This window comes from Mastigoproctus giganteus, chromosome 1 (assembly GCF_048544385.1).
Source record: "Mastigoproctus giganteus isolate SK-2022 chromosome 1, ASM4854438v1, whole genome shotgun sequence".
Lineage (NCBI taxonomy): Eukaryota > Metazoa > Arthropoda > Arachnida > Uropygi > Thelyphonidae > Mastigoproctus > Mastigoproctus giganteus.
The window spans coordinates 247,494,553-247,521,037 of record NC_143575.1 but is presented as its reverse complement, the minus strand read 5'-3'; the positions used below and the strand labels follow the sequence as shown (position 1 = coordinate 247,521,037).

Genomic DNA, 26,485 nt, shown 5'->3' with positions numbered 1-26,485 from the left:
CATCTTTTTTAATTGTATCTCATATTGTAGCTTCGATGTCTAAACGATGCCTTCACACTATGTATGTAGTTTAATTTATGGGTAAACTATGGTGTATCTACACCAATATTATATAGTTAATTTAAACCCATATCATATTATTATGCCTTGCGCATTGATTCTTCAAATATTGTATCATTCTTTACACCATTTGGCATCTCTCATATTGTGGAACCACTTCGCAACTGTGATGGCATGTTGCATTATCAGGGTACCTGCCCACCTACTGATGATAGGCCAACAGCTTTGAAACGGTGACCGTCTGGGTGGTGGTATACACTGAGGATAAATAACAGTAGTCTTCTCTACTAGAGAAGTGTTACTTATTCAAAGTAGTGCAATACCTGGTATCTCATTGTGAAGGTAGCCACAATATGAGATACAATTAAAAACGATGCCTTCACACTATGTACGTAGTTTAATTTATGGGTAAACTATGTGTATTTTCACCGATATTATGTAGTTAATTTAAACCCATATCATATTATGCCTTGCGCATTGATTCTTCAAATATTGTATCATTTTGCAACCAGTGTAAGGAGTGTACTGACCTCAAGTTACAACTTGGTGCGTTACGAGAAGAATTTGAATCACTGGAGAAACAAGTGCTTTCCCTAGAAACAAAAGTAACTGGGAGCTCATCAGGGATTCGAGTATCTCCTGACCTGCCAAGTGATGCACCCCCCCCCCCAAATCGGGTCCCAGATCATGCTCTGGTTGAAGATGATCTAGTTTTATTGGGAGATTCTATTGTCAGGGAAACAGGTAACATTTTTTGTAATAAAAATAGCTTGGTATGCTTTCATTAATATCATTAATAAATATAGAAAACAATAATGGGCCCAGCACTGAACCCAGGTGACTCTACTAATCACATTAGTCCAAGAAGAGCAGTGCCCATTGATAATAGCTTACTGTCTTCTCCCACTCAACCACCTCTTTATCCATTACAGCAATTTTTCCTTAATACCAAACTGCTCCAATTTGTATAATAGTCTTTTATGTGTAACAGTATCAAAAGCTTTTCTGAAATCCAGGTAAGAATTATTTTTTGCATCCAGTTGCTTTGTTACTGTATTACAATAACCAATGTGATTGGCCAGACAAGATCACCCCTTAATAAATCCACGCTGAGACTACAATCCTGTCTAGATGGGCCTGCATCATTTTTTTTTTCTTTTACTAATGACTCCATTATTCTCCTTGGAAGAGAAGTCATGCTGATAGGTCTATAATTAATGTCTCACTTTGATTTTACATTGTGAATTGGGGATACTTTTGCACATCTTCAGTTTTATAGGAACCTCTACTGAATCCAATTAACAATTGGATAGATCCTATCCACCCCAGCTGCCTTTTTTTTTTTTACATCCAGCTTCAAGAAATTCTCGTCCACTTTCCTCTCAGTTATCACAAAATCATTCAGCTCTCTGCCAGAATTTGAATCGCTTATTGCATCCCCAAACCTAAAAAATTCCTCCTATGTGAATGTAGATGCAGCATACCCATTTGACCAATGTGATCCAATCCTTCTATTGTTTACATAATTAAAGTTTTTTTTTTTTGCTTTTCTTTGCATTCTTTGACAAAGACTTATCATAATCTGCCTTATCATAATTTGATTGCAAACTAGTTTTTGTCTACTATAGGTATCTGTATATCATTTGATAATTTATATGCATCCAATGTATTTTTTTTTTTTTTTTCCCTTTTCCGTCACAAGTCTCATTAATTCATTTGACATAAGTTTAGGTCTATTCCTTGAACTGTATCTTTTGGCATAAAAAGCCTGATAGTTTCTATGATAAAATCCCTGAAGTAATTTCATCACTTAGACCCACTGCACAGAATTTAAAATATGCCTGAGACCACTGTAGTCATCTTTATGAAGCAAAAGCTTCTTCCCTTGCCACTAGTTACATCTTTAAGTAAATCCCACATCAATACATTGTGATCACTGCCATCTAGTGGGTCTTTTATCTGCAGATTCTTAATGCAAGACGGGTCATTGATTGAAATTGAAGGCACTATCAATTTCAATCCTAATTTGCAACTTTTTCTGAACATTGCTCTGTTTGCCAATTAAATCCTGAGATCTCATACTTTTAATATAATTTTTACCAATGTGTACAATAATATCACCTTTTGTGCCTTTAAAAGATGCTGTCTGCTCTATGACATCATCTACTTTAGTCCTTGGCAGACATATCCTGGTCCCATTCCACCTGTCCTCTTTGCACAGTATATTCCTCATTTCCCTGACATTCAAGTCACCAACTGTAGCTACTTCCTGTGGGACCAAGGATCTTTACGTGGGGACATGGGCTCAAGCATTCATCTATGTATAGTGTTGTGCTCTGGGGATCCCCCCCCCAACTCTGCGTCAAGCAATGTGATGAGCACAAAACTCTGTAAAGGCAGATTTATGTAGGTTGGTGAGTGTTCGTATAGTATTAGCATAGGATTATGTTGTTCATCTGGCCTCTTAGCCTAGGGGCCTGTGTTTTCACACAAAAACCTCTAGTTTACCATCCAGAGCAGTAGGGACTTTAAAGCACTGGTGGGGCAAACCCTGTAGTAGCCAAGGCTACAGACAGAGAAAACCCAGTAAAAAAAATATGAAAAGCTGAAGGTGATAGTGGGGAGACAGGAAGTGGGAGTGGATTAAAGTGGTAGAGAGGAAAGGGGAACAGCAGTAATGGTTGAAAAGAGGGATAGAGGAGGGTCACCCTGGAGCAGAATGCCCATTCTGCCTTGGGGGGGGGGGGTTGGCAGATGGAACTGAGGTTACCCACCAGGCAAAGGGGGATGGGGAGTGCAAGAACAACCAACCCAGGTGGTAAGAATGAAGGATCATAGGGGAAAGGGTCCCTGCACTGGTGCTTTATCCCACACGTGAAGGGGCAAGCCCTGTTGGTTAGTCAGCATCCCACACTGTGCCAGCTAACTAGCAACAGCATGGTGTAGGCAGGGGGCCATTATGGCTCTGCTTTCATTTTGGTTTTATAGTGTTTTCTTACATTTTGTGATTTTTTCCCCCCCTTACATTTTCTGTTAGGTTATAAAATTGTTTTTTTTTACGTCCATCTTCGTTCTCACATGGGGGGGATGCAATGGTATGTAGTGTATTTACTATGCTAAATATCCAATAATTAAAATTTAATGGCTAGAGACTAAGGGTTAGTAAATATGTGGTTTGCACCCTTTCACACTCAAAGACACTTATTCTGCTGGCATTTGTCTCATTTACTTAATTCTTTCTTACTACACTACTCTCCCCAGGCACTTCAGCAGCCCTGGCTGTAGATCTTGCAAGCTAGGGGCTACAGTGTTTGTTAGTATATAGTCAAGATTGTGTTAGTATTTCTAATAAATATATTGTTATATATGTGTTCTTGCGGCCAATTTCTTTCATTCCTTCTCACTCCCATTTACCATAATACTCATTCTCTCTCTCTCTCTCTCTCTCTCTCTCTCTCTCTCTCTCTCTCTCTCTCTCTCTCGCTCTCGTTCCCATGCTGGGGTCACTCTCTTCCACCAAAACTAACATTCATTCCCTTTTACCACAATTCCTATTTCACTCTATTATTCAGTGCCCAGCCTATTCTCTCACTCTTTCATTCTTTCCTTTCATTCATTGATTCTTTCATTTTATATTGCATCCCCATGCTGTTACCTTACTAATATTTTTCAGCTAACCTGCTTCCCTTGCTGCCTGTAAATCTCCCTCTCCTACATTCACCTGAGCAGCTGAGTGTTTGATGGGTTCCTCTTTTAATGTTTTGAGGGCATCAACCCTATTCTTCAAGCCCTCGTGTAATCCCATCAGAATGCCGAATTTGCACTTAACCTCCCCATGCCCTTTGCAATCAACTCATTCTCTTTGCTTGGAACTGCCTTTGGAAGTTCTGCCCTGAGCATTGAGCCAGAACCAGATATTGATGAAGGTATATAAAGCTTAATGTCAAAGTTTGCAGATGATACAATGGTTGGCAGAGTGGTTAACAACAGTCATCAGGGTGAGCTACTGCAACAAGATTTGGAAAAATTGGGTCGATGAGCTGAAAGATGGCAGTTAAAGTTTAACATTGACAAATACAAGGTAGTGCACATGGGTAGCAGTAACCCAGAGTAACTTATCAGCTGTGTGGTACTACACTAAAGGTAGTGGAGAATGAAAAAAAGACTTGGGGGGAAGGAGGTAATTGTGCAGTAAAGACATGAAATACTCTGAGTAATGCAGACATGCTGCCAGGACAACTCATGGGGGTTTTGTCAATGATATGCAGAAACTTTGCTAGCAAGGATAAGTAGGTGATTATCTCTTTGTGTAAGACCATGGTTAGGCTGCATCTTGAGTACTGTATACAGGTCAGGAGACCTCACTTTAGGAAGGATGTAGATCTGTTGGAATGAGTGCAGAGAAGGTCAACCAGATTAGTGAAGGGAACAAAAGGGTGCTCTTACCTAGAAAGGCTTCAGTTCTGTGAATTGCAGCATCTTGAGACCAGGCACCTGTGGGGAGATCTGATTGGGGTGTTTAAAACCTTGACTGGATTGAGTAAGCTGAATGTTAATGGTATTCTTCCACTTGCTGAGACTACACACATGAGGGGGCACAAATTCAAGTTGAGGAAGGATGGTTACAGGATAGATGTGTGTAGGGTTCTTCCTGAGAATTCCCGGGAAAAAATCATAACTTTAAAATTCACGATTCCTGTGAGAAGCAAAAGCATTTCCAAGAAATTGAGATTTTTTTTATTTTTGTTTTTATAATATACAGACTCCTATGTAGTTTATTTTAAAATGCTTAATTTTTATTTAAATAAAGTTGCAAATAATGATTTCATTTTCTTTTCTATCTAATTTTATGATCTACATTCTTGCAATCAGAAAAATACTGCGCTTTCACCACGAGAATGGCGATAGTTCTCGGGAATTATCGCTAAAATAATTGTATTCCTACTATCATAAAGAGCAGTTTTATTCAAGAAAGTTCTTCTAAAAGAGGCTTACAGCTACTAAATAATCTATCTTCTATTATAGCACTAGTATATAAGTATTAAGAAAATATACATCCTCTGTATTGAAAAATTTTTAGCTTTAAAATGTTAAAATGAGAAAATGAGCATTTCCATAGATGAATGGACCAGTAACCGAAGATCATGTATATATTACAATGAAGGTTCATTAAATCTTGGTCTAATAAGAATTCATAGAAATTGTTCTGCCGAAAAGGCCTATTGGAATCCTTCAAGATTAATTTTGAAATAGGTGTAATTGACTACTAGTGATGGTGCTGCAGTTATGAAAAAATTTGGTAAATTATAACCAGCCTTTCAACAGGTATGCTATAATTACGCACTTCATCCTACTGTGATAAAAGAATTTTATGTTAAAAAATCGAAAGATACCAACAGCACCGATAGTTACGACAGAGCCAATTTTTAATCTGAATATAATGCTGAAAAAAACAGCAAATTAGATTTTGATAACGAAGAATCTGTTTGTTCGATGATGTTTTCGCAGTAATATCTAGTATGAGAAAAATTGTTAATTTGTTTAAATATTCTTTGATAAGAAATACTATTTTAAAAGAAGAAATGGTGGTGCCTCCGTGGGCAGGAGCAGCAGTGCATAGCACATGCTTCTTGATTAAACCAGGGTTCAAGCCCGTGACCACCAAATACGGAGGATGCGGAAAGGTCAGGGAATGACCACTGCATATCACGGATCAATATGGCCTTAGTTGCTAATGCTCCCAAAAACCAAGTAACAAACAAACAACAAACAAGAAGAAATAATAATGAAAGAAAAAATAGTTACAAATCATTTTAAATTTATTAAATTTCAATACATTAGAAACTATGATTGAGAGATTTTTAAGGATTTTAACACTGATAAAAATTGCTTTACATGAATTAAAACTCTTATCTAAGGAAGGACATATATCCAAAAATTTCCGAAGATATATTAAACTACTTAAAACCCGTGCGACTTGCAGTTGAGGCATTCAGTAATCAACGCAAATCTACTAAAAAGTGAAGAAATTTTTAGATTCCTCTTTCGTAATTTGGAAAAACAAAATTATATTTTAAGTAATAAGCTTTTAAAGGAAATTAAACAGCAGCTTTTTAAACATAGAGAAAAAAGTCTTATCTCCTTAACCTTGGAGCCTGTGTTTTCACACAAAAACCTCTAGTTTACTGTCCAGTGCCACAAGAAGGTGGACTAAGCAGTAGGGAGTGTAAAGCACTGGCGGGGTTAACCATGTGGTAGCCAAGGCTACAGACAGAGAAAGCCCAGTATAAAAAAAAAAAATTAAAAGTTGAAGGTGATAGTGGGGAGACAGAAATTGGTAGTGGATTAAAGTGGTAGTCCCTTATTAGATATTTAAGAAATCCAAATAAATTAAATGAGGTTAATAATGATTTTTTTGCTATAGCAAATAAAAATGAAATTCTGTGAAATTGATAATGAAACAAATTTTCAAAGAAAAGTGTACTTCAATAGAAGAGCCTGAAATAGAAAATAATACAAACAAAGAAGTGGAAAATTTGGAACCTGGGAAATTAGAAGCGGATCTAAAAAACAGTTAGCAAGAGATATATCCATTTCAACGACAAAAGCAGAGCCAATCCAATCAAATAAGGTTTTTCATCATTAAGAAGTGAAATGAATTTATATGAAGCGACATGTACACTGACACTGAATCTAAAAATTTTATTAAATGCTCTGCTAACAATTAGATGTATTTCAACCTAAAAATTAAAGAAATTTTTCTACTTCAGGCTTATTTGTAACTAAGCAATTAATGCACTGTGTTTTTTAAAATTTCATTTTAACAGTAATTGTAAATGTTGAATGCTAATATTCGTTTTCCTTATTATTTATTTTGTTTCTGTATGTTTTAATTAAGTTTCTTTTATACTAATCTCAAACAGCATTTTCAAATAAATGTATAGAATAATGTTGCCCATCTGTACACTACCAATAAAATAAAATTTTTTGTTCACATTCATCAATCTATTAGTCTTATTTTTTAATATCTTAATTCTCATTAAATTTTAGTGTTTTACTTATACACCACAATGTACAGTTCATTATTATAGTGTTTTATGACTAGAATAAGGACAAAAATTCTTATCAAAAGAGATAGCAAATATTTAATCAATAAAATAAAATTTTCAGGAATTCTTGGGCACCACAATTTCACATTCTCAGTTTCCGAAGATTAAAAAATGTCTGGAATTTAGAAACCCTAGATTTGTGGAAGTTTGCCTTCAGTCAGCAGGTGGTGGATTATTGGAACACGTTTCCATCTGTTGTGGAAGTGGATGGGTTGAATAAATTGAAGGGTGAACTAGACAAATTCTTGGATGGTATAGATGGGTGAACTTTTTTTTTTTTTTCTGTTTTTTTGGCTGATGCTGTATAAGCTTGCTTTCTTGCATCACTTTTCATTACCACTACTATTCTCACTATTTTGAGCCCTTTGCTTTGCTGCTCTAGTCTGAGGCATGATTTTAGTCTAAATTTAATTCTAAAAACACCAAACTAAGAGATGAAAAAGAATAATGCTACACTAATCTGGCTTATCTAATAGTTCAAACTATACTATTTTAGATTATATTATGTACTACTTGATAAATTCCTGTAATTAAGACTCATTTTATTGTTATAAATTTATAGTTTATAGGCCTATTCTGATACTGATTATAGTGTTATGAAACACGTAGAAGAAATCTCTGAAGTATCACTTATAGTATATAGTACTATAAGTGATACTTCAGATACACTTATAGTATCACTTATAGTACGATGGCAGAATTTGAGTATTATTATTGATGCAGTACAATGACTTCAAAATTCAAACGTTCTTATCGATACACAAGCAGACTGTAGTTTCTTAAACAATTACAAAGGCCAGGTAATGAACGACTAAATTCACTAATAATAACTACACTACTATTTTAAATCGAAAGTTACAAAAAAAAAAAAAAAAAAAACACAATTTGAAACAATAAAGAAAGTTCTACTTAGTAGTGGCTCCCGAAAAAGCTGTGCATCCAGTTAGCCTTGTCACCAGACTCGTCAATATATATATATTTTTTTATAATTGTTAATACAATTTTATTAATAATTGTTTTCAGTATTTTTAATGATATTGATGAAGGCATATTAAGTTTATTGTTGAAGTTTGCAGATCACACAAGGGTGGGCAGTGAAAGGATCAAGACATACTACTACAACAAAACTTAGAAAAATTGAACAGATGTGCAGAAAAGTGGCAATGGAAGTTTAAAATTGATAAGTGCAAAGTACTGCATATGGGCACCAGTTTGAGTGGTGGTATCACCACTCAAACTGGTGGAGAATGAGAGACCTAGGGGTAATTGTACAGTCCAACATGAAGTTGTCTAAGCAATGCAGATGGCTCATTGGGTTCTGTCAATGATATGTAGGAAATTTGCCAGATCATTGCCTTTGTATAAGGCAGGGGTAGCCAACAAGTCGATCGCAATCTACCAGTCGATCGCAGCATTAATTTTGGTTGATCACAACGAATTTTAAACTTATATAAAAAATAGATTAGTCAAAATCTAAATGTTATTATTATTATGCGCCCTACTGCATACGCTTATTATAAATCCGTTGAACCACGTGACTACTCTTTTCACCATGCAGCAGCTAGGCTTGTCTAGTGCACAGAGTACTACTCTGTGATCTAGTGAAAATTCACGCAGTTATGTTGTGGAGAGCACAGTGTATGTGTTGAATTCTTATTTAGCTTACTTAATATTAATAACTGGAGAGTACTTATACGTTAATTTAATATCCCTTAATTTAAAATGAATACTACGAAAAAGAGTCAAACGTATCAAGAGTGGGAACTAGAATACTTTTTTTGTAATGATAAAAGAAAAATGTTGTTGTTTGATTTGCAGTGCTTCCGTGGCTAGACCCAAAAAAGGAAATTTAGAAAGGCACTTCAACGCACACCATGGTAAATACCAATCAGATCTTCCGCCTAATGGTGACCTTAGAAAAGATAAATTAAAAGAACTTAAATCCAGATTATTTGCGCAAAAAAATTTCTTCATGACATCATGACACCGAATTTACAATCTAAAGCAGTAAGAAGTAACTGTAGCATGATTAAAAGTGAGTCATCTTCTTGCAAAAAAATGCAAACCATTTTCTGAAGGTCAATTCATCAATGACGCATTGTTAGAAATAACAGATTCTTTTTGAAAATTTTAAGAACAAAAATGAAATTAAAAGTGCTCTTCAAGATCTGCAATTATCTCGAAATATTGTAATGCAACGCGTCGAAAAGATGACTAAAAATGTGAGCGAACAATTGCGTGGTCATATTGCTATTGTGTGTCCTTTTCTTTACAACTGGATGAATTTACAGACGTAAGTGATACAGCTCATATTTATTCGTATGGTTTTCGATGATTCTGCCACTAGAGAAGAACTTCAGGGTATGGTTTCATTAAAAGAAAGAACTAGAGGCCTTGATATATTTAACGCATTCAAAAATTTTATTGAAAAAATTAAATTACCACTATTTAAGCTCATATCAATAACAACAGATGAGCCAAAGCAATGAGGGGCATCGTAACGTGTTATACTAAATGTTATGGACATAGCTTTCAAAATCATGAATTCCATCAGAGGACAATCTCTTCAAAGGAGACTTTTCAAAATGCAACCCGATGAAAATGAACCAGATCTGATATTACACACAGATGTGAGGGTGGCTGAGTCGAGTAAGTCTCTACAGAGATTTATAAATTTGTTGAATGAAAATTTTAAAAAATTTGTTGATCAAAGGGGAGATGATTATCAGCAGCTACAAGATACAGAGTGGTTGTGTGGTCTAGCTATTTTTATTTGGCAGATTTTACCAGTAAATTAAGTGATCTGAATTTGGAATTATAAGGAAAAAATAAAAATGTGGGTGACATGATTAGTAGTATTTCTGCATATAAATATCAATTTTTGGCAATGGCTAAGGATCTCAAAGAAAAAAAATTCTATCATTTTGCAAATATGCAAGTTCATTTGCAAAAATATCCTGTTTTTGAATTTAATAGTGAGAAATATATTTCTGAAATTGAGAAAGTTGTGGATGATTTTAAAACAATTGAAGATATTGTTCAATATATTTCTTATCCATTTAATGTCGCTTAGATACGAAACAAATAGAAGAAAAATATTGCCGAGATTTTTATTGCATATGGGAAGCAGTAACCCCAGAGAAACATATCAACTGTGTGGTACTACACTGACAATGGTAGAGAAAGCTTAGCAGATGACATGAAGACACAAACTTCACATAAATTAAAAATTTAAATAAGTATGAATTTAAAACAAGAATTCTGAATTGTATTTAAATTTAAAGACAACATTTTTCAATATGTGCTGATTAACTTTTTTAACCATGTGCAATGAAATTCTTGAGGTGGTAGATCGCGGCACATTTTGAAGAAAAAAAAGTAGATCGCATCACAAATTAAGTTGGCCACCCCTGGTATAAGGCAATGATCAGGCCACATCTTCAGTATTGCATACAGGTCTGGAAGCCTCATTTTAAGAAGGATGTGGACTGTTGGAATGTTCTTCTAATTGCAGCATCTGGAAACTTAGGCACCTGCAAGTTCTGATTGAGATGTTTAAGGTTTTAAATGGATTGAGTAAACTAAATGATGATGATAACTTTTACTCTTTCTCAGACAGCACACATAAGGATACGTAAATTTAAATTGAAAAAAGGATGGTTGCATGATAGATATACGAAAATTTGCTTTCAGCCCAAAGAGTGATTGATTGTTGGAACAAACTTCCATCTGGAAGTGAGTAGTCTGAATAAATTAAAAGAATAATCAGACAAATTATTAGAGTGGATAGAAAGATGATGAGTTTGGGGTAGATCCCCCCCCCCCTTTTTTTTTCCTATTTTTTCCTATTGGCCATCTTTCTCAAGATGGCCAATAGGAAAAAATTAACCCTTATCTTAGGGTTACCAACTTTATTGGAGGAACTGATTCTGAATGTCATGGAATGAGAAAAGACTAACTTTATTCTTGCAGTATGATGAGTTTCATACCTTATTGGCTGATGTACATTGAAGTTGTATTTTGAGGAGATAGTTGTCCAGATTTGATTTCATTTACAAATTTTTAAAAAAAGCAGGAAAATTTTAAAAAGCAGTATCTGTCAGATGCCATTACTAGCAGCAGAAGGCTAGATAAGATGACTTTCAAATCAACTTATATATTTCTCTCATTTAATAAACTTATTTACAGTAAACTCCCAGTTTGCAAACATCCAATTTATGGAATTTCAATGTATGAACAAAAAATATTGACCCTGGACATTTGATTTACAAACTGATTTCTCAGTCTTATGATCTTTTTACATGGCTCCATAAAGCATCAACTTCTGGTAGTAAAATGGATAAAAATGAAATATTTTCAATTTTTATCTACTGTATTTAATAATTTAACATATTTGCAGTTAAATGTAGCACAATTTTTAAAGTACAGTAGAACTTCGATTATCCACCAGGGTACGGGACCGAGACCATGACAGATAATAGAATATGTACATTACAAATATTATACACACAATAGACCATGTCATCTAACTTTATTTTATTACATAATACATAACCTAATGAAATTTAATTATTATTTATTTTTTACCAGGTCATCAAAAAATCATAGTACAGACATCTACATACAGTATATACCTATTTTTAGTATTTTGACTTACATTGGTCTAGTAATGTCATAAAAACTTTAAAAGAAAACAATATTATATACATAACTTTTTTTTCTAAAGTCAGTCAATTTCTTTTGTTTCATTACTCCCAAGCCTTTTTGGAGGCAATGTTACCAATTTTACACAAAAGTAACACTTGCGTAACATTTGCTTCTTCTTGTACTTCGAACCACTCAATGCATTTTGACAACATCGTTTCAGATTCACAGTGGCTAATTATGTTTGTTTTTCCATTAGCAGCAGCTTTTTCTTCTTCAGTTTCAGAATCATCCAAAATTGTCATCACTCCTTGCACAATTTCATCATCTCTACATGTTCGTTGCCAACTAAGTGACGTAACAGGGTTTGCCATCGAGGTGTGCATGAGTGGATTTTAGGGAGGCAGGCCAAACGGACTTCTCCTAAATCTTCTGAAATAGAAAGATATTGGATCTATCAATGTTTTAGACTGAGTGTCTGATAACACACAGAATGCCTGTTCCCCTCTAAGCCCCCTTTTAATTTTCCTCTAATTTGGAGTAAAATACCACAAATATATTATGGTATAATAACAAATTTTTTTTAGGAAATTGGTAACACTCAAACAAAGGGAATAATGCTTCAGTAACACAATGTGCTTATGTAAACATCAGTTTATGATCTCTGTAGGAAGCGGGGCTACTCTGAACACTCAAAACTAAGTGAGTAGGATTTTTTTTATTAGTATGTACAGTATTTTTTTATTAGTATAATAAAAAGTAATACACAGCATGTATTACTTTTTTAGAGTAATCTTTCTGTAAACACTAAATTTAATGTGTAATAAATTAATTTATATGAGCATATATATATTATGAATGTGTTATTTATTTTTAAGCCATTCAAAGGGGGGGGGATTCAAGGCTTTTGCTCAATGTAATTTTTTATTTTTTATTTATTTTTTTTTTTTATGACCAGCCATGAAAATACATAATGAGTATGCTTTAGGTTATATTCTAATGCATATTTAATATTAAAACTTTTACAGGTGTGGAACAAACCATTCAGCGATTCTTGGATTTGGCTAAACAAATGGAATGTTTCTTTCTGCAAAAGAGGCTCCTTCTTTCTGTACAGAAGCCTGAGCATATCATTCTTGAAGTAAATATTAAATTATTTTCTCAGAAAATTTTTTAATAAAACTACTATAGTGGCCTTAGTTGTAACAAGATTTATTTGATATTATTTCTAGATATTGGTGATTCTCTCTTGTACCATTCCAAATATTATAATTTTGAAACAGAAAAATGAATCAATTTTATATATATATGAGAAATACATTTCCTTTATATAATAAAGAAGCTGCCACTTCTTCATGAAAAACAAAATGGAGCTACTTTTAAAAAAAGGTTATGCCATTGCTGCCAAAAGCTCTAATGTGCTACAAATCTCATTTTACAACAGCTGGTGTTGCAAGCTAAAAGTTATCTACATTGGTAATAAAGAAACAACAACCTAATTTTTTCTTTTCTCAATATAATAATAAAATTCTTTATTCATAGAAATGTAGTACACGATTCCCACTACAGGCAACCAGAGGAATCTCATAATTAACTGGACACATTACATTCAGTTATATAAAACTATGTAGGTACACAGCAAATACATAAAATACATAGAAAGTGCTAATAGATTATACAGGGCTTATATTGCATTATATAGATTTTATAGTTATTATATATACAATGCAACACATTGAGACGGTCTGGAAACTTTCATTGGGAATTATGACTAGTTCCGCTGACAATTGCAGGAATGCTGACTGCACTTGACTATGGATTTGTGCTTTTCTTCTCTGGCAGAATCTCTGGACCACACATCCAAATCAATGTTTGCAGAGTTCAGCGCGCTGATGATGCTGTTCGGAAAGTGCTGCTTAAAAGTCGAGAGCTTCTGCAGGTTAGAACAGAGCACTGGATGGTTTCTGAGGGGGCTCTACCAGGGATATTTCAGCCTACGATTTCCCAGATATTAACGAAGTCAAGAGCAGCGGAACACGGATTAAGTGCCATTGTGAGCTTCCTCGTATATGCCAAGTGCTGTGCCTAGGGTATATCTGAGATTTATGCAGAGCTGTGATTTTGATGTTGTATAAGGTAGGTGAGCCCAATTGTTGGCCCACTTTAGGAACCCAGAATTCCAGACCCTAGAGTGTCTTCAGACTGGACATAGGAGCAGCTGACCAAACTTCAATACCATAACTGATGATAGAACTAAAATAGTAGAGGAGAAATTTTCTGACTGTTTCCTTGTTGTGCTCTCTACAGAGATCAAGTTTCATACCCCAGAAAGCCTGTAATGCTCTTAAACGCAGCTGCTGGATTTGTTCCTTATACGTTAGGTTTTCGTCCATTACCGCTCCTAAGAATTTTATGGAATGAGTGGCAACGAGAACATGCTCCGCAATGGAGGGCTGCTGGATTGAGGTCTGCTTTTGCTCTAGATGAGAAGATGATATATTTGGATTTTTCAGGTTTTATTTTAAGCCCAAAATAGGCAGCTTATTCACAGAAAGAGGAAAGATTTTGTTCAGGATGACAGACTTCGATAATTCCTCTGCCTGGTCTATGAGGTGTTAGCCGGGCTTGAGGTAACATATAATATCGTTGACGTAGACCATAAATGCAGGTATCTCGTTCATTAGCAGAATAAATATCGGAAAAAAAGCAGTGCCGATGATCCACCTTGAGGTATACTGACTTCCACCTGTTTTGTGATGCAGTTATTCCCTTGCTTGGAAGGTAAGGCACCTCTTGGTTAGCAGATTCCTGAGGAGCTTCGAGACATTACCCGTGAAACCATAGTAGTTCTCCAGGAGGCACATAAGTGGCTTAACTTGCACTGAGTCAAAGGCCGCTTTCAGATCCAGAAAAACAGCATGAATAACATATAGCCTTGCTTTCAGGCTTGAAGGGTTTTCAAATTCAGAGCCTGTATGCATGTTATCAGTGATCTTTGTGAGAGTGTGTAATGTGTATGCTGAGGTCTCTGGGAAAGGATCTGATTGGCAACCACTGTAAACATACACTTCTCCAGGCATTTGAGAAAAGGGGAGGAGATTGAAATAGGCCTATAGTCAGTCGGATTTTGCGCCTTTGGAACTGGGATGACTCCCTGTTGTAAAATTCTGTTAAACAGCTTCGTTAGCTCATCGCTGATGAAGTAGGAGGCAGGTTTAATTAGGCAAAAGGTGGGAATAGTCACTTCCCATTGTTTTCTTATTGGACAGGGCGTTGATTAGTTCCTCTTCGCCAATCATCACGTTAGTGAGATATATATACCCTTAAGTTCAGTATGTGTGCTCCATTTTGAAGGCAAGAAGGAAATAGCAGGGGGAAAAAAAATCTTTGTTCTGCTTTCTACAAAGCCATCTACAACTTCCTTGAGATCAGCAATACTTGAAAATTGATATCCAAGCAAGTGTTTTGCAGTAGAAATAATCTCTGGGGCCCAGGTGCATTGTCATGAAGAATACCCTTTGTTCCTTTATGGCCCCCTCTTAAAATTTGGATAACAGTAGCATAATAGTAGTCCATCAGAAGAATTCCTTCCACATCCTAAAAAATGGTGACCATGATCTTCTCAGTGGAAGGTCGAGTCCTGAATTTTTTGGGCAGTGGTGACCTATGGTGTTTTTCCATTGCATGGACTTCTGTTTTATTTGCAGATCCCAGTGACAAACCAACTAGTTACAGTTCTTAACAGAAACCCTTGTGGATCTTCATATGTATGGGTAAATTTTCCTCAAGTTTGAACTGTGTGCATTTGTGAGAGTATATTCACATGTTGTTATTGAAAATAATATATAAACTAGTTTTTTTATAATCAAGCATATTTATATTCAAGGCAGATAACTTACTGAAAATCCGTTGTCAGTTTCATTTAAGCTACAGTATCATAAAGAAATGTGTGATATTGAATTGAACTCACACCATTTCAAGTGACTGGTTTTCTGAAGAGGCTTATTTCTATCTCTCTGACTACATAAACAGAATGCATTTTTGTTAGAAAATCCAAATCACGTTTTGTTATTGAAAATAATATATGAATTTTTCTTAACATGCCACAGATTAAACTCTCTCATCTGAAATCTTTTTTCCATTGTTTTGAATGTTGTTTCTGCTTGAAGTGAATTCATCCCTTTCTTGTGCATTATGACAGGGTTGCCGAGACTTTTTCGTGTTGTAGAATAATGCCAGTCATAAAATGTTATAATATGTAGGATTTTCTGAGAAAGATGTAGTTTTAAAATTTATTTTTAATGTAATAAACATAGACTGCATTCACACAGTGGCAGATCCTTCCTGGATCTTTTGGATTATTATTTTCTACACCAGAATGTTAAAGATGCCATGAGAGAAACCTTGATTTCATTATTCATAGTGCCTTAAAAATTAGCAGGGAACAGAGAAACTTTCAAATAAGTACAAACTAGTCAGAACCAATTCACTAGACAAGTTAAGGTACATTATATGAAGTCTTTTGCTTAGAATGCAAAGAAAAAAATATCAAAGAATTTGATTATGTTAACACTAGAAGAAAAAAGATGGTCCTGTTCAGATTTCTGACAAACTGAATCAGTATTTTGCATTTACATTCATGCATGAAGAAGCTTTTGGGGGTAGGTATACCAGGAGTATATCAAATTATTACTGGGAGCTAAATGATTTTGTGATAATAGAGGAGAAATTGGTGAAGCTAAAAGTAAAGAAGGCACCAGGGGCTGATGGAATCTATCCATCCAATTAAATTAAAAGCAGCAAAAGAGGTAAGCAAACCCTTGGCGATAATTATGAAATCATCCTTGGATTTAGGGAAGGTTCCTGTAGACTGGGGATGTGCAAATGTGTCCCTATTCAAAAAGTGGGATCAAAGGGAAAGTGAGCAATTATAGCCTGTAAGCTTGACTTTTTTTTTACAGGGTAAATAATGGAATCAGTGGTTAAAGAAGTACTGCAGGATTATCTTAACAGGAACAGAATTATACAGAAATCACAGCATGGGTTTGTTTGGAGGGGGGGATCTAAACCTCTTCAAATAATTTTAACATAATTTATTTAGATTTTAGAATATCTTGAAGACTGTGTAGTTTCCACAAGCAAATCCCCTGACTGTAACCATTTGACCATTTTAGGTGATCCAGCAGCAATTTCTAGAAATCTCTGCATGATAAATGGAGAGAGTTTGCTCACTGGTTGATTAGTTAAGGAATGGATAATCAGGAAAATTGAATACTCAGGTTGATGGTTGTCTATTTCTAAGTGCTTATGTTGCACACTACCTTCATCAGAATTATATCAATCTATGGTATTTGAGCTTGAAGGCTCTAAGGCTGGATAATTTTCTTTATCCACGTTGGCTCCTTTGCACCTTAAGGGGGTTAGCTTTTCCACCCAGGTTACTGGCCCCGCCACAGGGAGGCAGGAGCAGTGCCGCTTGTGGCCAAGCGTAGGAATTAATATGGGTTAGTATATACAATAAAGCAAAAGGCACTTTCCTTTTTCTGGCTCTCTTTCTATGCTTTTAAAAAGTAGAGCTAATTAGCAGAAACACTTAAACTGAAATAAACAAAGAAAAACTCAGTAGTTCTATGAATTGCAGTAGAAATAGCACAGAAGATCGCTTGATACCCGGGATTAGTGTACCGTATTTCCTGCTGCAATTGCACTTGCTGTTACATTGGGGAAACCAGCAGAAGACTCAGTAAACGGATCTCTGAGCATAGAAAGCCATCCATTTGCCAGACGTGGATCACTCACTGATTGCTGAGCACTTCTGGTCTTCCACGCTGTGACATCAAAATTATTGACTGATCCCGCCACTACCGTCACCGTGTCTGGTTGGAATTGCTCCACATCTCGTGTTGTAGCGATTCCTTTAACCGGAACAGGGGATGTTGCATCACTGAGGTAACCATCCTCCTAGCTGACAAATGGCGGTCAGAGCATTCCCAAGTATTGCAACTAAAACCACAAGCCTCCACTTCAAACAGCTAATTGTTTCAAGCACCTGTAGCATGCGATTTTCATCACGCATGACCACCATGGCATGCAAATGATATTCTATATTTTTACAATACCGGTCACAACTGAAGAAGGGCATTCCCCATCTGAAAGTCTGTCTCAGACTTCAATTTAGTCATATTTCCTGAGTAATTTCACTCCATATTTTATAGATGAAGAGGATTTTACAGGAGACTGATTTAAAGTTATCGGTGCTGTTGACTTTAGTTGGAAACTCTCCCTACTGCTTTGATTGATTGTAGTCCTCCTTGAGTGAATGTCTTCTTCCCATCAAAAGTTGAAAAGCACATAAACTTATTGATTAGCAAAAAAAGGCTAGCCACTTCCCCCAAAAATTTCAATCACGATTTGTCATCCTGTTTACCCATTTTGTTTTGTTCGTTCTGTTGGAAATTCTTCACTTTTATTAATATGTAAATTGTAGTAGAACAGAAAGTGTTGAAAAGAAAATATACAAAAATTACCATAAGAATCATTTTGATACTAATTACGATTTATTCTCTGCTCATAGGTACCTCTAATATTGCTGAAGCCCAGGCTTTATCAGATTCTTTTTTTAAGACCATCCAAATTAAAACAAGTTTTTCCTAATGCAGCTACTACTTACTGGTTTCCTTTAACCTTAAGACATGTAATTTGTCATGTCCTGTTTCTGAATCTTGGTACTTGCATAAATTAATCCTCTGTCTAATATAGTGGTTTCATCTTTTGAACTTTTCTGCTCTTGGCTCCTCAGATAAGGGGATCTTATCTGAGCATCCAAGCCTTTGTTGTCTTGTTTTGTCCAAGCTCCTAAAAAAAGCTTTTGTTTCTACATTTGAAATGCTATCATATATTACCTTTTTTAAAATGTTTTAATACCAACCATAAACCTAATTGACTTCCCACCATTACTTAAAAACAGTTTGTAGAACTGTACTGTAAAGTCTGTTCATTCATCTTTTCATCCAGACTTCAATCAGCCCATTATAATATCTCTCTGTGTTCCACAGAAATTTGTTTAATTTCTGTAGAACACTACTAGTTTCTGCTGTACTCCAGGTTAGACAGCAAAGAATTTCATTGCAGCATCCTGCAAATATTTTCTGTGTTTAATGTAGTACAAGTGTCATCTCTTCTGTACAGTGAGAGTTAGTTTACATTTTTCATGTGTTGGCATTGTCAGTTGTATGCTTTTCCACTACTCAATATGCCAGTGACATTTTTTTTCTATCTACTACATCTTAGACAAATTATCAGAGGGGATCAGGTGTGATGGGTAATTTAATTTTTTTTTGGCTGATGCTATATGATCTTGCTTCCTTGCATGATTTTCCACTACTAATACTTTCCAATGTCTGTTAACCAATCTATAGTGCCATTTAATATTAATACTTTAATACCTTCATGGATAGACTATGGATGAATTGAATACTTTGCATCAATCTTTACTGACAAAAGATCCTTTGTGCTCAGAAGAGACTGTACCAGTGAGGCCGAGCCATGTAAAATTAGTGATTTCATAATTACAGATGATTGTGTATTAAAAAAACTTCTGAGCATAAAGGCAAGTAAGGCTCCTGGAGTTGATGGCATATACCTGGTAGTTTTGAGGGAGACTGCCAGGGAGTGTATTGAATCATTGAAGTTGGTAACTACAGACCAGTTAGTCTGACTTCAGTGGTAGGAAAAATCTTAGAGGCAATGATTGAGTGACATTTGGATAGGTATGGCATTCTGAAGGACACACAACATGGTTTTGTTAAGGGAAAATAATATTTAACTAACTTAGCTAATTTGACCCAGTTACTCACAAGCGAGATGTACGGAGCAATTTAGAAATAGTTTATTTGGATTTTAGCAAAGCATTTGACTTGGTTCCTCATAACAGGTTACTGTATAAGCTTGAACAGGTTGGGATTACTGTAAGATTCTAAGATGGATTGCTGGGTGGCTGCAAGGCAGATGGCAGTGATTAATGGATGTTCTTCAGATTGGTGTAACATCATGAGTGAGGACAATCAAGGATTGGTTCTTGGACCACTGTTTCTCATTTTCATAAATGACATAGATGAAGGGATAGAAAAAAAAGTAAAGTGCAGCCATTATCAACCCACTGCAGGATGGAAGCCTCCTCAACAATTCATGCTGTGAGGGAAATGAACCATAATCTGCCATGCTGGTCCAGTGCGGGTTGGCAGATCGACCATATTCAGCAGTCAGGGGCTTGAACCCCAGTCTACTCAGAGTGTGTGCTACTGCACTCCCGCTCCTGACCACTCGGCTATGGAAAAATGTAATGTAAAAATTTGGAGAAGACAAATATTAGTAGAGTCATTATTGATCAGTGCCAAGCAGCTTGCCTTCAGGATGACTTAAACAGGCTTCAAGAATGGTCAGAAAAGTGGCAGCTAAGTTTAAATGCAAGGTCTTACATTTGGAAAAGAGCAACCCCAAAATATACACTTTGGTGGAGTTTAATTAAAAACAGTAGAGGAAAAAAGGGATCTGGGAGTTGCAATATGGGCAGATATGAAGTTTTCTGAACAGTGTAAACAGGCAGCCAGGGTGCCCTATTGATGATTTATCGAACATTATCCTGCAAAGATATAAGGCAATTTTAAGACCACATTTGGAATCCTGTGTTAAAGTATGGAGACCTCATCTGAAAACAGACATTGAGCTTCTTGAAAGGGTCCAAAGACAAGCAGCTTGAATGGTGAGATTGGCAATTAGGCACCTCAGAGGTGACCAGATTGAGGTTTATAAGGCACTGAGGAGGAGTAGTAAAATAAATGAAGGTGGAATTTTCACTGTTATAAAGAAAAATAAATTCAAATTACAGAGGCTGAGGTTTAGATTAGATTGTAGGAAGTTTTCTTTCAGCCAGTGAGTTGTTGATTGTAGGAACAGGTTGCCCTTGGAGGTAGTTGACGCTGACAGTGAAGAAATTCAAAGGTCAACCGGATAGTTACCCATATATAATTTGTATTTTCTTATCTATTTTGTGATTGCCCCCCCCCCACACACACAGTGCAGCAAAAGCCTGGGGCTTCTTTGCACTATATGGCAATTGCTATTACTACATTGGTTATTTTGAACAGGTGAAATATCTCGCATCTGCATCCTCTCTACAGTGTCTGTGGATAATCCACTATGTGATTATTGCTCCTGTTTCATATATTAGACTTTGGAATGTATATTTAGTTGCAGATGCTGAAAGAGTTTTCCACCCACTTATATACTAAGAATGTTTATGCTAACTTTATTTTTTTGGAGAAAAACAAGGAGTTACCTTTTATTCAGTATGTAGGATTTCTTCTTTCCCAAATCTCTTTATATGAATAAATTACAAAATGATACTTAAAACAAATTTACATAATTAAAATAGTTTAAAACTCAGTGTATTCCCTGCACTATTGACACACGAACAGTCCAACACCCCAGGATCACAGCGGAGAACCCCACCCCGACCCCAGAAATATTAAACCTCCCATGCAACCTTTAGTGAAGGAAGACATTTTGTCATAAATGCAAAATTACAATACGAATAAAATGCTATTAAAGTAAGATGAAAGTACCATAAAACCATGCAATTTAAAATTCCTCACTGGAATATCAATAAATTACTATTAAAATACTGAGACAAAATAACTAAAAGATTCCACCCATTTTAATAGTAATTTATTGATATTCCAGTGAGGAATTTTAAATTGCATGGTTTTATGGTACTTTCATCGTATTTTAATAGCATTTTATTCGTATTGTAATTTTGCGTTTATGACGATGTCTTCCTTCACTAAAGGTTGCATGGGAGGTTTAATATTTCTGGGGTCGGGGTGGGGTTCTCCGCTGTGATCCTGGGGTGTTGGACTGTTCGTGTGTCAATAGTGTGGAATACATTGAGTTTTAAACTATTTTAATTATGTAAATTTGTTTTAAGTATCATTTTGTAATTTATTCGTATAATGAGATTTGGGAAAGAAGAAATCCTACGCACTGAATAAAAGGTAACTCCTTGTTTTTTTCTAAAATATTAATAGAATGTAGGAAAAATTGAGCATATGTAAGCTCTCATTTATCTATGCTAACTTTATATATGTCACACATTTGATTGCTTCTTTTGAATATATCAATCATTTACTTTTCTGGCTAAATGTAAACCAGCAACTCAAAATCACGCTAATTGTGACTATTGAGTTTCTTGGATTAACTATTCTTGTTCAAATTTAATGATTGTTTATCTCTTTGAAGCTTTTATCAGGCCAAGATACTTTGGAAACCTAGCAAGTTATTCAGTGGAGGATACCCTAATATGCTACAAGACTGTCTCCTTTTCTTACATTGAATTTCTCCCACATAAGAAAACTAAACAATTGCCTTATCAACAACACTGTTTCTTTCTTGATGGTTTATTGATATTTGTTTGAATAAAAGATTGGCAGTATCATTTCACTTTTATGGAATGCACACCTCTTTGACTTGTAAAATAAAACTGGAATTACTCTGACCATTTTCTAGCAGTTGTAATGAACCCTGTAATGAATTAGTTTTTGATTAATTTATTCTAAAGGAAAAATGTTTAATTTGAATAATGAATAATATTCAGTAGTGAAGAAAAACTATTACTTTATTAAACTCTATTAATTTTATTTTTCCTATTAATAGGATATCAATGAACTGAGAAATGAACTAGCTAGAAAAGACCAGTTACTACAGAAGTATTATGAAAAAATTCAGATATGGCAGACTTTATTAGCAGATATAACAGGCATACCTCGCTTTTTGCAACCCACTGTGACACAACAACAGACAGCTCAAGGAAATGTACCTCAGCCACCTCCTCCCAACTTAGTTGGACTCCCCACACAAATGGCTACTTCTTTAAATCAACCTCCAATGCAGAATCAACACCATTTACTCCCATCTCACTGTGGACCAACCATGAGTACTTCACCAGGTGCCAGTATACCAGCAGGATTGGCTCAACAACAGCAAGGTATGGTTCCACCACCTCCTCCCCAACAAATTCATCCCTCCTCTCACTTAACTGCGAATCAGCCACAGGGTGGTCTTCAAGGACCTTTGGCATATTTAGAGAGAACTATGTCTAATATTGGTATGCCTGATGCAGGAAGATGAGTATAGGCAGTGGACATTCTAGTATTGTATTATGTTGTGTTATTGGTGTCCCCAATACTACAGCATACCAGAAATGCTTCTTTTTTGGCATGCTGTTTTGTAATACCATTAATCTTGATCATACAAAATGTTCCAAGTATTATTTATATCTACTACATGAGAATTAGGTATCTTTAAACTAGTAAAGAACTGCCAAAATGTGTATTTAAACTAAATGTCACTGTTATAACTTATTATTCAAAATTATTACAGTATTAGCATTTATAGTACATCTCTCATCATCACACCACTGAATTGCAATATACTATAATAAATAAATAAAAAAAAAAAAAAACACAGGATTAAGCTTGTAATAACCAGTGGGTAGGGGATGCAAAAAGTTGCTAATTTTGGTTTTTCTCAAAACAGGAATTACCCAAAAATAGAAAATACAAGCAAATAAATTCCAAATTTACAAAATAATAAAAGTGCTACTATAACAAATGACCATACTAAATGGCACTGTACTCGTAATTTGACTAATTTACTTAATTTATCAACAAAATAATTATATATTTTGGAGACCTGTACCTTACTTTTGCAATAAAAAATATTAATATATTTTTTATTGCAAAAGACAATTATGTAAAGTATCATCTTGCCTTGGCACAAAAAAACAGTGAATTGCTTGGTATCGTGGAAGTTACAAGGAAGGGAGCTAGAATGTAGTTCTGTTGTTGTACTGCTTGTTAATTGCCTGCTGAGAGTCAACTGGTAGAAGCTCTTCCTTTGCTGCCACTCATGCTGATTGTCTTGAAGCTCCCATTCTGGTTGCAGTAGGTTGGCTGAGAAATAACTGTTCTGCGTTCTTGGATATCTTGGTTGTTTCCTCTTATATTTACTTCAGGCTGGATCTGTATACATGCTGGCAATCTTATTGTTGGAAGGAGATTACCTTCCCAGTATTTCTGTTAATGGTATTTTTTTGTTACCAGTAGTATTTTGTATATAGAATATTTACACAATCTTTTTAGTGATAAGGGACCCTGTGGATTTTATATTGAAACCATGGTTTTTATTGATTGTAGTGAGCTACATCACTCTGTTGCACATTTCCCTTTCTGATGTGATAGATGTTTTTGTCATTCTTCAGAAATTTACAGAATGTCTGCTCTATGCAGTACTTGCCACAATTGCATTCCTCAATCTGCTGGGGGGTGGGTTGTCAGACAAATGGAGTTGTTTCAGGTTCTTATTTTGATGGGATATGGAACCTATAAACTATGTTCCCAGTGACCTTGTTCATAAGGTCTCTCAGATTACAGTTGTTCCTGAGAATGGTTTTTACTGTACTTAGTTCTTGTTTTAGGTTATCAGGAGACCAAATTACAAGGGCCATGCTTTTTATAATACCAGTTTTTAATGGATGTGGATAGTTTGACTGGTAATTCAGAGCCTTAGTTTTCTGTGTAAACTGATGTACTTAAGCCCGTTGTTTGAAATGCTGGTGTTGATGTCTGGGAAGGGAAAGAATTTTATTGTTTCTGGTGGTTAGTCCTGTTTACATGTCTATGGCACATTCCCAGATCCCTTTTCCCATGATTCTACACCACAAAAACATCATCGAGAAACCAGAGCCATATTTGGAAGGAAAAGCCTACCACTGACTGTTTTAATTGTCATGTGCGTGTTATTTTTATTCCACAAATTTAACATCTCACTGAATTATGGTACTTCCTTCTTAGTTTTTAACTCGTTACTATTTTTTGATCTTTACCAAAATTATATTCACTATTTTCATTCAGAATATTATTGCATATCAGGATTCTTTTATTTCACCTTATAAAGTCAAGAATCAATTGTAAACTGACCATGGACTTTACTATGAGTCCTGATGATGTGGAGGGGGGTACTGTAACCTCCTTTAACAGTCAGATATTTAAATGGGACATTACTTGTTGCAACAATCAGGTTTGGGTCCCAGCCAGAGTATTAAAGATTGCATGTTAAATGACCTCTCCAAAACGGATGCTTTAATAGGTGTCCTTTTTATATTTTTAACCTCCATAGACTGGACACATTCAAGGGTAATTGATACACAAACAATTTCACTGGTCAACAGCCATTTGAAATAAAGGTAAGTCGAAGTGAAGGTTGTTACATTAATTAGGCTTGTGATGGCTATAGATTATTTGTGGAGTAGATGGCACAATATGTCATCAGCACACTCACTGCTGCTGGTAAGGAATGTTTTCGAACTTCATTTAGACCTGTCCATTGCAGTTCCACTGGCATGCATCACTTAGCAAGGGCAACAAAATGGAGAGATATTGTTGTCAGAAGTGAGGGGTGGGAGAGCAGAAATATGGTACTGTAGCAAGTTGTTGTTTGGTTTTTAGGAGCATTAGCAACTAAGGCCATATTGCTCCGGGATATGCGGTGGTCATTCCCTAACCTTTCCGCATCCTCTGTATTTGGTGGTGGCGGGCTTGAACCCCGGTCTAATCAAGAAGCGGGTGCTACGCACTGCTGCTCCTTCCCACCTGGCTATGGTGGGAAGGGACAGCAGGCACCTACTGTAGCAAGTCTGTATACAGGATTTAATTTGTGTTACATTAAAAAAAAAAAAACACTACCAACTGCACAGGTAATTTTGCCCAGTAGTCCATGGGTATTTTTCTGCATAAATATCAATAAAAATGCTGTGTGATGCTTGGCATTACTCTCATAACTGTCACTGCTATTAAAAAATAAATAAATAATAATAATAATTAGCATTTATGAGTAATGAATGAGTCAGGAAAAACATTCTGAACATAAGGACTGCAGACGGCGGAAGAGTTCCCACAATCCATTGAAGAAAAATTACGATGTTGCTGTAGTCTTAAAACATAAGGATGCAGAATTCTATCTAAGCAGAAAGAATGGCTTTAAGGCAGTAGCTGTAATAAATTAGAGGATGGCAAGCCAAAAAGTCAATACAAAAGATGGGTGGAAAGGGACATGCTATGGAGTGAGGTTATTAACCCTCTAGTGGATGTGTTTTGGGTTGGTTATATATATATATATATAAAGAGAGAGATATTTAAATACCTAGTGGAATTGCATAAGTATGAATTTTAATATTCCTTAAGTGTGGTATTCACTGTTGATATGCATTTTTAATTATAGAAATTATAAAAAATTCTTTATGGTTCCATGTAAAATGTGCCATGCATGGAAACAACTATTATACTAAAATTAAGCATTTTGAAATTAACATACTAAAAACTTTGTTCTGGTGGAGGCCTTGATGACTTTTGATTATACAGTACTTTGCATTGATGTGGGTAGAGAATATCCTTGAGAATTACATCATTACTTCAGGTGTAGTAAATAACACTTAATCAGTCATGAGCTTAATATAGTTTAAAAGCTAATATGGTTATGTGAAGAATATAGGAATTCTAACAGTTTTATTATTAAAAATAGGACAAACTATTGCAGCATCAAGATGCACTGTCCGAAGA

The 26,485-nt window shown here is 35.4% G+C and overlaps 1 protein-coding gene across 3 annotated transcripts in view; it reads left to right on the top strand.

Annotated features, from left to right (window-relative positions):
* MED28 (mediator complex subunit 28) overlaps nucleotides 1–26,485 on the top strand; it is a 48,719-nt gene that overhangs the window by 15,839 nt on the left and 6,395 nt on the right. For 2 of the 3 annotated variants that reach the window (XM_090376793.1, XM_090376794.1), the window contains exons 3-4: nucleotides 12,842–12,954; nucleotides 22,524–22,854. In XM_090376793.1, the coding sequence (XP_090232919.1) occupies nucleotides 12,842–12,954; nucleotides 22,524–22,854 (444 nt within the window). Of the gene's footprint in view, nucleotides 1–12,841; nucleotides 12,955–22,523; nucleotides 23,242–26,485 lie in introns of those variants that run through there. The other variant, XM_090376791.1, reaches the window with a different exon arrangement.